The 14300-nt window shown below is 37.8% G+C and overlaps 1 protein-coding gene across 1 annotated transcript; it reads left to right on the forward strand.

Moving 5' to 3' along the window:
- Positions 1 to 2038: 2038 nt before the first annotated feature.
- Positions 2039 to 7436, forward strand: LOC117361608 (probable alpha-ketoglutarate-dependent hypophosphite dioxygenase). The gene is made up of 6 exons (XM_033947185.1): positions 2039 to 2210; positions 3288 to 3504; positions 4055 to 4146; positions 4561 to 4700; positions 5554 to 5658; positions 7134 to 7436. Exons 1-6 carry the CDS (start codon positions 2081 to 2083, stop codon positions 7239 to 7241), a joined length of 792 nt encoding a protein of 263 aa, XP_033803076.1. The 5' UTR covers positions 2039 to 2080; the 3' UTR covers positions 7242 to 7436.
- Positions 7437 to 14300: the final 6864 nt, after the last annotated feature.

Genomic DNA, 14300 nt, shown 5'->3' on the forward strand with positions numbered 1-14300 from the left:
TTTGACATCAACTCATTACTTTCAATGGCTACAATTAAGACATAGTATCCGGTATTATCTCCAAAGATCTACGCTTTCAGCAGACCCACCTACCATTCTAAAATGGATTAATACTTTCACTTTACTTCCTGGTTAGGCTTCAAACTGGTATAAACTCCTTCATCATGATAAATTTACTTTCTCAGAAACTCTAAGAGACTTATGGGCACAGGATTCCACTTTGGAACTGGATATGTCGGATTGGGAAATCCATTGGTTGTCCTCCTTTAAAGCCCTGAAATCGGCCATTATTCAACAGACGGTACTCTTTCTCTATCATAGAGCGTACTGGACTCCAGTTAAACTTTCAAAGTTGCAACCCTCAATTTCTAACAAATGCTGGTCCTGCTTGACTGGAGTAGGTACTTTGCACCACATGCTTTCTCAGTGCCCAATTCTACAACATTTTTAGACCACTATCTGGAGTACCATTTGTGAGATATTACCTAGTGATATATCCTTATCTTACTCGATTGTGATGTTTGGTGATTTAGCCATACAGAGATCATTAGATAAATTTGAGTGTAGACTACTGAAGTTGATGTTGCTTACAGCAATTAAATCAATTCTTTCGTCGTGGAAAGACTTCTCAGTACTTGATCATAACATCTGGTGGAACACTGTCTTTACTCTAAATATGAGTGTGTGGCTGCAGATTGCACCAATTCATTGTCTACTTATCATAAAATATGGGCACCTTTGTTATCTTACTGCCAAAGAGATAGTTCATAATACTACTATTTATGCACTAATCTGATATTCTATTTCGTATATCTAGTCAGCCATGTATTGCATGTTAGAAGGCTAATTGTCAATGTGCTTTATCTTACTCATTTGGGTACATACCATTTATACATGTTTGCAATATGACATGCTTATCTATGTTTAATGCTATACCAAATGTACAGGAGCTATTGGACTATATTACTTTATTGTTGATTTGTCTTGGAATATTACTTTATTTTCAGTTGCATTGTTATGTTATTAAAATTCAATAAAACTGAATTCAATAAAGCGACTATTAATGTTTTATTGTGTTTGTTCTCTCAAAACATTTTTTAATATTTTTAATAAGTATGCATATAATTTTGTAAACCACATATTTATGCGGTATATAAATTTTAAAATAAATAAATAAATACTACTATTAATTATTTCTATAGCGCTACCAGATGCATGCAGCGCTGCACAGAGTCACAAAGAGTAAGAAAACAGTCACTGCTTACAATTGCTTGAGCTTACAATTTAAACAGGCAGGACAGACAAACAGGATGCCATGGATACAGTTAAGGGGAACGGTTAATCAGCTGGCGGGGTTGGAGGGCAGAGGAGTAGGGTTAAGGATTGAAAGCTATATAAAAAAGGTGGGTTTTCAGTCTGCTTTTAAACAAGGGAAGGGAAGGGGCTTGATGAACAAACTGAGGTAATTTATTCCAGGCATAGGGGGCAGCTAGATGAAAGGAACGAAATCTGGAATTGGCAGTGGAGGAAAAGGGTGACTTATCTGAGGAACGGAAATCTCTGGGAGGTGTATAAGGAGAGAGAAGCGAGGAGAGATATTGAGGGGCAGCAGAATGAACACACTTGTAGGTCAGCAATAAAACTTCTCACCTCTAACCTTTTTTTTTAATGACATTTATAGTTTTATATTAGCTATTTCAGAATTTCCTCAAAGTTAATTACTTCATTGATTTTCATGTAAAATCTAAATATAGAAATCTTTTATTAGAAGGAGGTATTTTTTTATAATGGGAATTCCTGCTTTAACGTCACAGCATGAGAGGTAAAAAGTTTCAGGATTATGAAATGCAAGATTCGACACCACCTCCCATCAGTGTCACTTAATAATATATTTTGCATGCCTGAAGGAAGAAAGTTAAGATGAAATCAAAATATCCAGGGAACTGAGTCACTCAAAAGGAGGCATGGAAATTAGTGCTGAAGTTGTATATAAGGTTCTTCATCAAAAGGGGAGAAAAACAGTAGAAAGATAAGCAGCATAAATAAGCTAAAGAGTCCATCATAAATTTCATTCTCTACAATGAAGATCAGTTCTGACCAAATGAAGTTGCGCTATGATACCCAGGGTTTCCTCACAGAGATATCTGTCCTAGACAAAGAAGAGCTGGAGGATGCAAAAAGAGCTTTTGAAAAACTGGAGGAGGAATTTGGTAAGTTTTCAAAGATCATAGTAACATAGAGCTCAATGGTCAGCTGTGCAGGGACCACATAAGTTTAGACTCATAGATAGACAGATGTGGATTTTCAGTGACCCTTAATATATATAAAATATATGCATAACTGTCTATGAAAACTTATCATTATGGAGTTATAGTTGCCTATTTTGCAGTGCAATATTTACCCAGAGGAGCTATTTTAGAAGAGTTATGTGTCATTTTCATACATAAAATGTATTTACATGTAAGAATCAAAGCAGGATAGTGGAAGATGTATATCAACAAAATCAAAATACGTACTACACCAAGTTGATACTAAGAAATCTACCTTAAAGGAGGAAAAGATCTCAGATTTTACCACATAGGGAACATATATGTTTTCTCCCTATAATGTTGTGGCATATGGTTTCTTTCATTGATCAAAAACCTCCTGTGAAATACTAATATTTAATTTTTTATCAAAATGATAAAAAATTAAATATTAGTATTTCACAGGAGGTTTTTGATCAATGAAAGAAACCATATGCCACAACATTATAGGGAGAAAACATATATGTTCCCTATGTGGTAAAATCTGAGATCTTTTCCTCCTTTAAGGTAGATTTCTTAGTATCATTTTGGTGTAGTACGTACATGTAAGAATCATCATGCACGTATAAGTAGAGATTTTAGAGAAGCTACTTATTATACATATATGATTCAGCATGCAGAGTTTAAAGGAGATGTATTCTGGTAATCCTTTAGGTTATTTTCAGGAACCCATACAATAATTCTCAGATAATATCTCATTTCAACCTGGGGTTTGGAGAAGTGATTGGGGTGGGGGGAATTATAGTCACCTGTCTGGAGGTCAACTTGCCTGAATTTACAAAATGTGTTTAGTTTTCATTAAAGGTCTATGCTTTCAGATATAGCAATTTAATTAGAAAAATATTGTTATCTCTTCTAGAAAATAAGCTGTATTTCTTATTATTTAAAATGCTATAGAAACCATATTATAAATTTTCTATTAAATAAATAATTTTCTTTTTGCCTTATTAACAATAAATGATTTACTTAAATATTTTGTAGGGAAAGAATACACTCAGTACAACCTACATAACATTCACTTAGAGCATGAATGGGTCATGAATTTAGCAGCTCATCCTCGACTACTGCAAACTATGACAGCCATCTTGGGACCCAACGTTATTCTATTGGATTCAAGATTTATCTGCAAATACCCATCTTCTGAGGTTCCTCATGCTGACAACATAGCTCCTTATGTAGCCTGGCACCAAGATATCAAGTAAGAAAATGCATGATCTAATAATTATGTTCTTATCACATGAAATATTTTTGTAAGTACATTCAGAATAAAATGGTCAAGACATAATCTTACTACTATTTACTATTTCTATAGTGCTACCAGACATTATTTGCAAGTAGAAGCTTCTTGGCTTTCTGTAACTGAAGCCATAGTACTGACTCAAAGTCATCCTTGTGATAATCAAAAATAGATGGCACTACTAGGAATAAGTTAATTTCACATGGTGTCACTTACTTCATAGAAAAATAACAGCAAATTGGTCCATCAAACCATAGGTGCATAGTCATTATCTCTGTACTGCTACCAAGCACGCTAAATACAATGGCATAGATAGCTGACAAGACCTAATTCTAAAGGAGATTTAAAATTTGGGGGTTATAGAATTACAATAGGCCATTCCTGAAATCAGAACCTCTCCATTAAATGATATTGTATGATAAGAATCATTTCTGTAGGTGGGCGGTCATAATCTTAATTTGCAGAACAAAAGGATACCAATCCAATAAATGATATCTTTTCTTTTCCGTAGGTACTGGGGATTTGAGGGAGGACCTGTGGCCTCGGTATGGCTTGCCCTGGATGAAGTCAACACAGAAAATGGAGTTTTGCAGATTATTCCAGGTACAATAGCTTTAAGAACATTATTACATTTTTAGGGGATACTATGGTAGTTAATAGATTTAAATTTTGTCACCCATTCCATACAGATCTAGAAAAATGCTATTCCAACAGATGTAACTAAGAATTAATAGAATGAACCTGATCAACTGTACCCTTTCTGAAAGAAAATATAATGAAATTCTTAATATATCTTGCAAGTCACTTACCCTCCATTGCCCCAAGTACAAAATATGTACCTGTATATAATATGTAAACCGCTTTGATTATAGTCCAGAAAGGCTGTATATCAAATCTCATCCCCTGTCCCTTTCTAGTGCCCTATCCTCAACATTGGTGAAATTGTATTTGAAAGAAGGCAGGACAAAGGAAACCAAAGTGTGAAAGTAAATAAATCTGAATCTCCTGTCTTTGTAGAAAGCCATAAGCAAGGCATTCTGGAGCATCAAATAGCCGTCATCCCTGGGAACATGCTAACCTCCAACCAAGAGATCCCAAGGCACCTGGTTGATGCAGAGAAGGCTGTTGAATGTCCACTCAAAGCTGGTCAGATGTCGGTCAGTAGACAACTAACTGTTAAACTTAGAGACTGAGAACATATGATAGAAGAGATAATAAATTAATAAGATACTTCAGAAATCTAAATTTGCAATCATTATCTGAAAGCAACTAGAGGTCACATTAGCTATGTTTATCAAACTTATGATAACTAATATGACTAAATACTCTCTTAGATAATACCAGGAACCCATGACCTGGGTTGGCCACTGTTGGAAATAGGATACTGAGCTTGACGGACCTTTGGTCTGTCCCAGTATGGCAATTGTTATGCTCTTATTTATATTAATGAATCGCCAACCAATGGAATAAATTATCCGCAATTAAACTTACCATCAGCCAGTATTATGCTGATTTAAGATCATAAAAAATGAATTTGTATTTAGTGATATTCATGGTGTGATGAACAGAAACACTTTTGTAAACCCAAAAGATTCTATAGAAGGTATTTGCAATTTTCAATTATTGTCAATTTATCTTGATTGACATGACTTTGCTGGAGAAAGATAGGGGAAATTCTATAAGATGTGCCTTAAGTTATGTGCCTAAATAAATAGGCATCTAAAGATAGCTGCCTAACTTAAGGGGTCTTTTACCAAGGTGCGCTAGCCAATTTAGCACACGCTAAATGCTAACAGGTCAATAAAATATAATGGCCACATTAGCATTTAGCGCACGCTAAATCGGCTAGTACGCCTTAATAAAAGAACCACCTAATTAGTAAATTGGCATCACTAAACAGCTTTAACAGGGTCATAATTGACCACTAAAGTCACCACTTTCTCATAGTTACAAGAAATATTATTCCCCACCAACATTTTACTTCATAACTCTTCTTTTCTTTCTCTTCAGATTCATGACGGACTGACAGTTCATGCCAGCGAGTCAAATATGTCCAACAGGAGGAGATGTGGTTTTGTTATTCGTTATGTACCCACCTCGGCCTACCCTGTAGAGGTTTGTTATTAGCTCATTATCATTAATAATGCAGATCATTTTTACCTTCATATGGTATTTTTTGGTTTGTGGGTACAAAGTGGCATGCAATGTATTTGAGGTCAACAGAAATAAAGCATGCCTCCATGGAGCCAATTTACTAAACATTGACAAAGAAAAATATTGCCAAAATAGAATGAAGACAGTTACAAGTTCCTCCAGCACATCCATTTAATCTATCCCCTCTCTACCATCCCCTACCAAACGCAAAAATCTTTAACCAAGTCATATTTTATTTTATTATTATTTATTTAAAAATTTATATACCGCATAAATACTATGTGGTTTACAAAATTACATGTATACATATTAAAAATACTAAAACATGTTTTGACAGAACAAACACAATATAACATTAACAGTATCAAATTCATCCAACAAGATGGAAAGACAAAATCCCATAAAAACATTTCCAGGACGGTAAGGCTTCAGCAGCAAATAGCATTAGCACATGAATGCATTAACATATAGCTTTATGTAAAGATATACCAGAAAGAGTAGTATGAAGCTGCGATCCAAAACTCTGCTCATAATCTGGGCATATCTTGCACAGTGAGATTCAACAAATGCCAATCTGAAATCAAGGAGAGATAGGCCAGTAATATCAGAAAAGAAATAACATGGATCTGTTAAAGATGATGATAAAAAGGTCAAGGTGACATGAACTTGGTTGGGCTTAACCTGGAAATGCAGAAATGCCTTTTAACTCTCATTCCTTTTTTTTTGTAGACCAATTTTTACAAGTATTACCAGATTGATGGAAGCTATAACTGTACCGTTTTTCTTTTTCATTTTTTAGAAGTAAATCCAAACTAGTTACTGCTATCCTTGACCACAGAAACAAAAACCCTACTCTTCAAAAAAATAAATTAACCCTTTATAACAGAACCAGACCCACCCCAAGCTTCACCCACAACACTATCTACATAGCAAATCATAAAATATTCAAACCACTCATTAGGCATTTCACTACTATCATGACAATTCTCATGTAATCCACTGAATGTATTTCGTAGCATCATGACAATTCTTGTGTAATCTGCCTTAAACCGTAAGATAACGACGGAATAGAAATCACTAATGTAATGTAATGTAACTAATAAGAACATAAGAATAGTCTTACTGGCCAAAACCCAAAGAGAAGCAACATTCCATGCTACTGATCCAGGGTAAGCAGAGGCTTCCCTCTTGTCTTAATAACAGACTATGGACTTTTCCTCCAGGAATTTGTCCAAACCTTTCTTAAAACCAGCTACACTAACCACTTTTACTACAACCTCTAGCAATGCATTCCAGAGCTTAATACACTGTCTAAAAGTCCTGTTACCATTGTTCAGTATAAAAAACAAGTAGACACATTTTCATCCACAGGTCAAGTACTTTTATTCCATTGTTAAGGTTCCTCATGTTACTCTTTATTTATTTTTCAATGTCAGGACCCTGAACGCCCTAGAACCTTTCCAGCAACAGTGCTGGTTGCCGGGATGGATGAGTTGCAGCATTTTGCAGACCATGCCCCAAGTTTCTTCACCAAGATGTTCTAAACCCGGAGAGTGGCAGAGGCCTTTCTGTCCACATCTTAGCTTTGAGACAAAGTTTGCCCCCAGGGTACAATGTGTCAGAGCTATTTCTTGCCTGTGTACTGTACATTATTATAAATATACAATGCTGTTAAAGAATGTTATGTGTCACTTTGTTCTATAATATATTTTTGAGTAATAAAGTCTCTATACAAACCTTATACATTGTCATACTTTTCTCTGTAGAATATTGCAATGACCTTACCTGCAAACTGCCTTCAAGTGCAACTGCTTTTTAAATAATAAAACATTGTAGAATATGTAGAGACAGATTTTCAGCCAGAAAAGTGGCTGTATTAATTTTAGGGCTCCTTTTACGAAGGTGCACTAGAAGTTTTAGTGCACGCACAAAATAATCACGCGCTAGCAAAATTATTACCGCCTGCTTAAAAGGAGGCAGTAGAGGCTAGCGCACGTGGCAATTTAGCATGCGCTATTCCACGCTTTAAGGCCCTAGAGCACCTTCGTAAAAGGAGCCCTTAGTGTCGGCACAATCATTTAAATGAATATGTCTAGTCAGTGTCACTCTTCATATACAATAGGTAATGGAACTGATTAGATGGATAGTGTGGTCACTGAGATGACACTATCCATTTATGCCCTCTTTTAATAAGGTGCGCTAACCGATTAACGCGCACTAATCAATTTAGCGTGCGCTAAACACTAACGTGTGCATGTTGGTCTATGGACGTGTTAGCGTTTAGTGTGCACTAATCGGTCAGCGCATCTTAGTAAAAGAGGGGATTAGTTTAGGCTTGCTGAATTGCAGGCCTAAATTAATCATGACAATTATCTGTATATCAGCTGCTACCTGCAAATATTTTTATCCTAAAAAATAGATGGGTAAGAGGTTCACTAATCCTAATAGAATTGATGACGATGAAGCAGACACAGTGGAGGGTTGTTGAAAAGCCTTTATTGTAGAATAAGCAGATATAAAAGTGCCTGATACAGCCATAGAACAAACTAATAGAACTAATAGTATACTTATACTAATAGAATGTAAAACATAATCTAGCATAGAAAACAGAAGTTAGCTTAAAAACTATAAAAAATAAATAACTTTAATACCAATATTAGACACACAAAACAACACCTCATGCTATCCATTAGTATACTTAAAACTAATGAAAGCAATTAACATAAATGAATAAATAGTCTCAAAATTAATTATAAAACATATTATGAAGAGATAAATACATTGAACAAAAGACAAGTATATACATAAAAAAGTATCTTGGAACCAGTCAAAGTGTCTTACATACCCTTATGATGTGATTCTATAATTTCACCATAAGTAATATTGGAGCAATTAAAAAGGCACCAATTAGTAAGTTTCACAATGAAGTTAAAAACTATACAATTAGGCAAGTCAGAGAGAATAAAAAATATAAGAGAAACTCACAAGAGCTTACAATTACATGGAGCTCTGCTCACAAATATACTGTATGTCTGTGTATTACTAAAGAGCTGGTTTGTATACTGAAGCTGGGTCACATGACATACAAGCTGCCACATGAAACTTTATTTACAATTAAAATATATATATATATATATATAATAAAAGTAAAGAAAAACAACTAAATAGAGTAAAAATAAAACATTCTGCTCCAAATAAAATCATGTTGGGTAGTTACTAAAAATAACATATATGTGCAATTCTGATAATATAAAAAAACAGCAAAATCAATACAGTTGCATCACAAAAATCTTCAGTAACTCTCTCAGAAATACTCATTTACAAAAAAAGAAAAATATACAAGGGATCTTCAAAAAGTTTCTGCACTTTTATTTTTTTTAAACACTATGGCTCCTTTTATTAAGCTGCGCTAGCGATTTTAGCACGTGCTAGATTCTAACGCCAGCATTAAGCTGGCATTAAGTTCTTGGTGCGTAGCTTGGGGTTAGTACGCGGGTAATGCAGCATATGCTAAAAACGATAGCGCACCTTAATAAAAGGAGCCCTATCTATAATAATAAAATACTAAGCGCGCATGCACACTCGCACCGCGTGTTCCCTGATTCCTGATCTGTTGGGATGTGGCGGCACGAGTGCACATGCGCTAGATGGCACGGCGTGAGGGGCCAGCACTTAGGGGAAGGAGAGCAGGCCCGGGATTCAGCTGGCCCCGGCCAGGCAAAACCCCCCTTCCCTGCAGCACCCAGGCCCTGGCGGTCCCCGCCGGCAGAGGCAGAAAGAGATCTAAGATTTCAACTCCCGGCTCTGGATAACAAAGTTCATCGCCGCACCCAGGTCCTGGCAGTCCCCGCCGGCAGAGGCGGAAAGAGATCTTTCTGTCAAACCGCACCAGGTGGGGATCGAGAGAGGAGCCGCGGCGTCGGCTTTGAATTAAAAAATTAACTTTGTAGTGAGAGAGCCCGATTGCGCATGCCCACGACATATCCCCTGTTCCTACCTGCTTGCTATCAGCTCCATAAAAAAAAAAAAAGGATGGAGCAGGGCTCAGCATAACACAGCTCTTCACACCCTGCCACTGTGTGAGCGCAGGGACAGAGAGTAGAGATGATTACTTTATAAATAAGCATGGATTTAAAGACGCTTGGCCCTGCACATTCATCACTCATCGGTGATTTGAACATTTTTGTGAGCTTTAACAGCTCAGTTCTATGGTCCTAGGAGGGGAGCTCAGAAGAACGGCAGGACACATGTGACATATTATTCTCTTCCCGCTCCCCCCCCAAAAAAAAAAAATAAAAAAGTTATCCTATCCAGATATAATGAAAACAAATTAATAAAAGGTTCACAAGTTTATTCAGATATAACTTTTTTGCTAAAAAGACATATACTGTATATTAATCACACCCATAAAGAGTGGCACTGGATTTTTTATATTATTATTTTACTTTATGGTGCTGAATAAAATCTTTTTGATGTCTGTCTGTAGTGGAAATCAAATTCTCATATTTCAAGCCAGTGGTAGTGCAGCTGCTCCTCCTGGTACCTCCTATGGTTTTATCCCTTTTATTATTTTATTGAAGATAGGACTTTTAGAGTTCTAGAAAATAATTGTATCTATAATAATAAAAAGCTAAGCACGCATGCGCACTCTCACCGCGTGTTCCCTGAGATCTGATCTGTCGGGATGTGCCGGCAAGAGTGCGCATGCGCAAGAAAGAAAGAAAGAAATGCCTAAGTCTACACATCTATTCTAGCACCCATTAATGTAACGGGCTAAAAAACTAGTGTATTAAATATTTCAAAAGCAAATTATATCACTTTTTTACCGGTGAGCTGGTTTGCCTCACTGACTAGTCACATGGCATTCTATAACACACCCTCTTACCATTTCTCCTGCGCAACCATTTCCAACGAAAATATGAAAGTGCGGAAACTTATTGAAGAACCCTCATATTCTTGAACGCTGTGACTTCAAAGCCTTGGTTTTAGCCTTCAAGACCTTCCACAAGATGCTGCCTAACTACATGACATCAAAACTACAAATTTACAACCCAACCAATCACTGAGATCCCAAGCAGAGAGTCGGCTGGCCCTATCCCCTGGCTGAACGCTTGCAAATGCTCCTATTCACATTTTATACCTAGATTATGGCACATTGTCCCCCCATCCATTAGATTGCTATACAGTCTATGGAACTTCAGGAAGGCCATGAAAACATTCCTATTTACATACCCAGCTCCTTAACGACTGTTGCCTCCACCCTGATGAATGGAACTCAGAGGCATCTCCCAGTTCACTAAATGGACTCCCACTGAAACTCAAATGCCACTGCAAATATAACTTAAATATCTACCAAAATTACTAATCACTCCAAGCACAACATAATTGTGCTTCATACTAAAATTCAAATGTCATTCCCAGTATAACTTAACTGTGCTACCCACTGGAACCAAATGCTATTTATCAACCATGTACACACCTACAATGCAAAAGCTGTATTATCTTTATGTTATGTAATGTCTGTACTGTGAATGCTGCAATATCAACTATGCATGTCCGCCAAGTCTGTACTTCCACTTAAGTCTTGTCCTGTCTAAACTGTGAATGTACTCTGGTAACCTGTTCTGGGCTCCTTTGGAAGGATGGACTAAATAAATAAATAAAACAAATAGTGCATGTTTAATGCTGAGGTGCCTGTAAGAATAAACTGGGCGGATCAGCATTTAGCATGCACTGCGTGGCAGTGTACCTTTGTAAAAAAGACCCAGTACAATATTATTTGCAAATCTGCTCTAACTGCTACAGGCCCCCTAAAGCACTTTGGTTGGTTTCCATAGAAAGTTGTGATGTATAATTTATAGGGCTGCAGAAAGATAAAAAATTGTAATCATGATTAATTGCATTGTGTGGTAATTTTATTGATGTAGGCGACAGTACAACTGAGGAAAGACATCCGCTGTTCAATAGACCATTCGAGACTCGGAATTGAAAAGTTAACAAGGCTTAAGCGAACGAGCTGCACGGGATCATTTTTGATAAGTCGCAGTTTGATGACATTTAAGACTGAATGCTTTGAAAAACTTGGCATTGCTTTCGGGTCCGCAGCCATTTTTGAAAACATTAGATGAGCGGCATGCTGTTATTGAACAGTTTTTTTCCCCCTGATGCAGCCCTGGTAGGCAAAACATGAGTGCCCCTGTCGGAAGCTTAATGACATCTACAGCCAGTTTGAAGAAATTAAGAGCAACAGTTTTTGACAATCATATCCGGTGTACTGTTTGAAGAATCTCAATAACATTAGAATTCGCAATTAGTCATCTTACACATTTACTATTACATTCAATAAAACACATACAACCTCTTCTTGTGGCATAAATAACTGGCCGCAGCTTTATTTAATAATTTGAACAATGCTCAAAACTCAATACTTAAACTTTTAACATTTAACAATTCCCAATGCGGCAATCCCCCAAACCCCATTTTCCATGAGCTATTCGGTAATGAAGGTAGCTCCCCCCTCTTATCAACCCCCTCCAACTTCATCCTTATGATGACCTACGGTATCGTCAGATCACCGCCCCCACCCCTCTCATGGCGGTGCCGCCCATGAGTGCTCCCCATTGCTTCCCCACCTCATGGCGGTGTCGCCCATGAGTTATCCATTACAATTCCACCTTCAAGATATATTAATTCAATCCCCCCAGCCGCATTTCATACTATTTATTTTCTGTCCATTCGGCCACAAGCGGTGACAGCTACCTGCTTGTCACCGCTCCCCAACCCAAGTTCTCTCTAACTGCGGCCAAGCCACTCCTCCAACAATCATCCAACAAATCCTGAAGCCCACTCAGAAAAATATCCAAACCTATATCAGACAAATGGATCCCATCAGGACGATATAATCCCACACAATCAGCAGTCAGCAATTCATTCTGCAGCACTAAACCTCCAAGCATACACACAAACTTTGACACCTCCGCATTGACTCTACGCCGCAATCGTTCAATTGCGGACACCTTCCTTGCTCCCTTCCACACTCTCCTTGAAATAATTTTAGACCATATGAAATAGGCATTTGGGAAAAAACAAACAGCTGAACACAAATCTTTCTTCATGCGCTGAATTAAATCCACCCCTTTAACTGAACACAAATCATTCCCACCCAAATGAATAACAATAAGTACAGGTGAAGAAAAACGACTCGCTTGATGCAAAGTCGGCAACAGCTGATCCCACAACATTCCCCGAATACCCAACCATCTGATGCGAATTCCATTGTCGACCAGGCCCAGGTTAGCTCCCCACTTGGATTCAACAGCATGCTTATGCGCCCAGAAGACATAGGAATGTCCACATATCCACACACAAATGTCAGGTGGTGTTGGAGCTGGACTCTGAGCTAGCAGAATAACTGAAAAAGAAAAGAAGTAACAGAAAAGACAAATCAAGTGTGTTGAACATAAGTTTTAAAACAAGCAGATCTCCAACGTCCTATTTTACAAATCAAAGCATCTGATCCCCCCCTTTGAGCAGCATCAGTAGCCGCTCCTATACGGAATGAATGAGTCCCATATTCATTATGCGGAAAACCAGCAGCTGTCAAAACTTTTTTAAAAAGAGCTGCAAACTGATATCTCGTCAATGGTGCCTTATTTTCATGGATGAGCCAAAATAATCCTCCCACTGGACGAATCGCTGTAAATGCATGCGCCCATCTGAATAGACAGGATTCCAAATCCAAACTTTTGCGCAGAGATATCCATACACCTTTTCCCACCTGATCAGTTTTTGACCGGCAAATACATAAACAAAGCTTTCGCTGCTCCAATACAACATCATTCAAAAGGAGTCCCGTAGTCCCTTGAGCAAAACGGGAGGGGGCTACCAACTCACCAATCCTACAAGCAGCAAAGAACGCTACTGCAAAAGCTGTTTTAAACAGCACTGTTTCATACGCGGAGACACAAACAACAGATAACACTCCAAACAAGACCATCAATTTGTTATAGTCCAACGGCAGACACACCAAACCTGGGCGACTACATAAGCCCTGCCTGGAGTATCCTACCAATAGCTTACGCACATAATATGAAGAAGTGTTATCTGGCCATCCCCAAAGTTTGGATAAGAATCCAAGGCTCGCCAAAGATTTGGACACCATATCATAGGACCAACTGTGCTCCACCGCATAAAACAGAAACCAAACAATGCACTCTTCAGAAAATGGAAAGGCACACTGCATGCTCCACCGCTTCGCGGAAGATGCTCCATAAGATCACTGGCATATCCACGGGAAGTCGCTCTGCTTCTGGATCCAATGCCCGAAAGCGAGCCCACTGGAATCGAGAAAGCGCGTCAGCTAATGCATTAATACTGCCAGGCACGTGACGAGCAGATAAAAACACATTTAAATGAAGACAACGCAATACAATTAACCGCAGTAGTGATAGTAATAGCAAACACTTAGCTGACTGACTATTAATTGCCTGTACTACTACAGTATTATCAGAATATAACAAGACCCTCCTATTACTCAAGCGAGGACCCCATATCCATAAAGCTACCCACACAGGAAATAGCTCAAGCAATGCAATATTCTGACA

This window comes from Geotrypetes seraphini, chromosome 5 (assembly GCF_902459505.1).
Source record: "Geotrypetes seraphini chromosome 5, aGeoSer1.1, whole genome shotgun sequence".
Taxonomy (NCBI): Eukaryota; Metazoa; Chordata; class Amphibia; order Gymnophiona; family Dermophiidae; genus Geotrypetes; species Geotrypetes seraphini.

What these genes read in the sequence shown, in the direction of transcription:
- LOC117361608 (XM_033947185.1), top strand. Translation starts at nt 2,081, where the DNA reads ATGAAGATCAGTTCTGACCAAATGAAGTTGCGCTATGATACCCAGGGT. An exon ending in GCCTGGCACCAAGATATCAA is followed by an intron (nt 3,505 to 4,054) that starts GTAAGAAAATGC and finishes TCTTTTCCGTAG; the next exon opens with GTACTGGGGATTTGAGGGAG. An exon ending in CCTCGGCCTACCCTGTAGAG is followed by an intron (nt 5,659 to 7,133) that starts GTTTGTTATTAG and finishes TTTCAATGTCAG; the next exon opens with GACCCTGAACGCCCTAGAAC.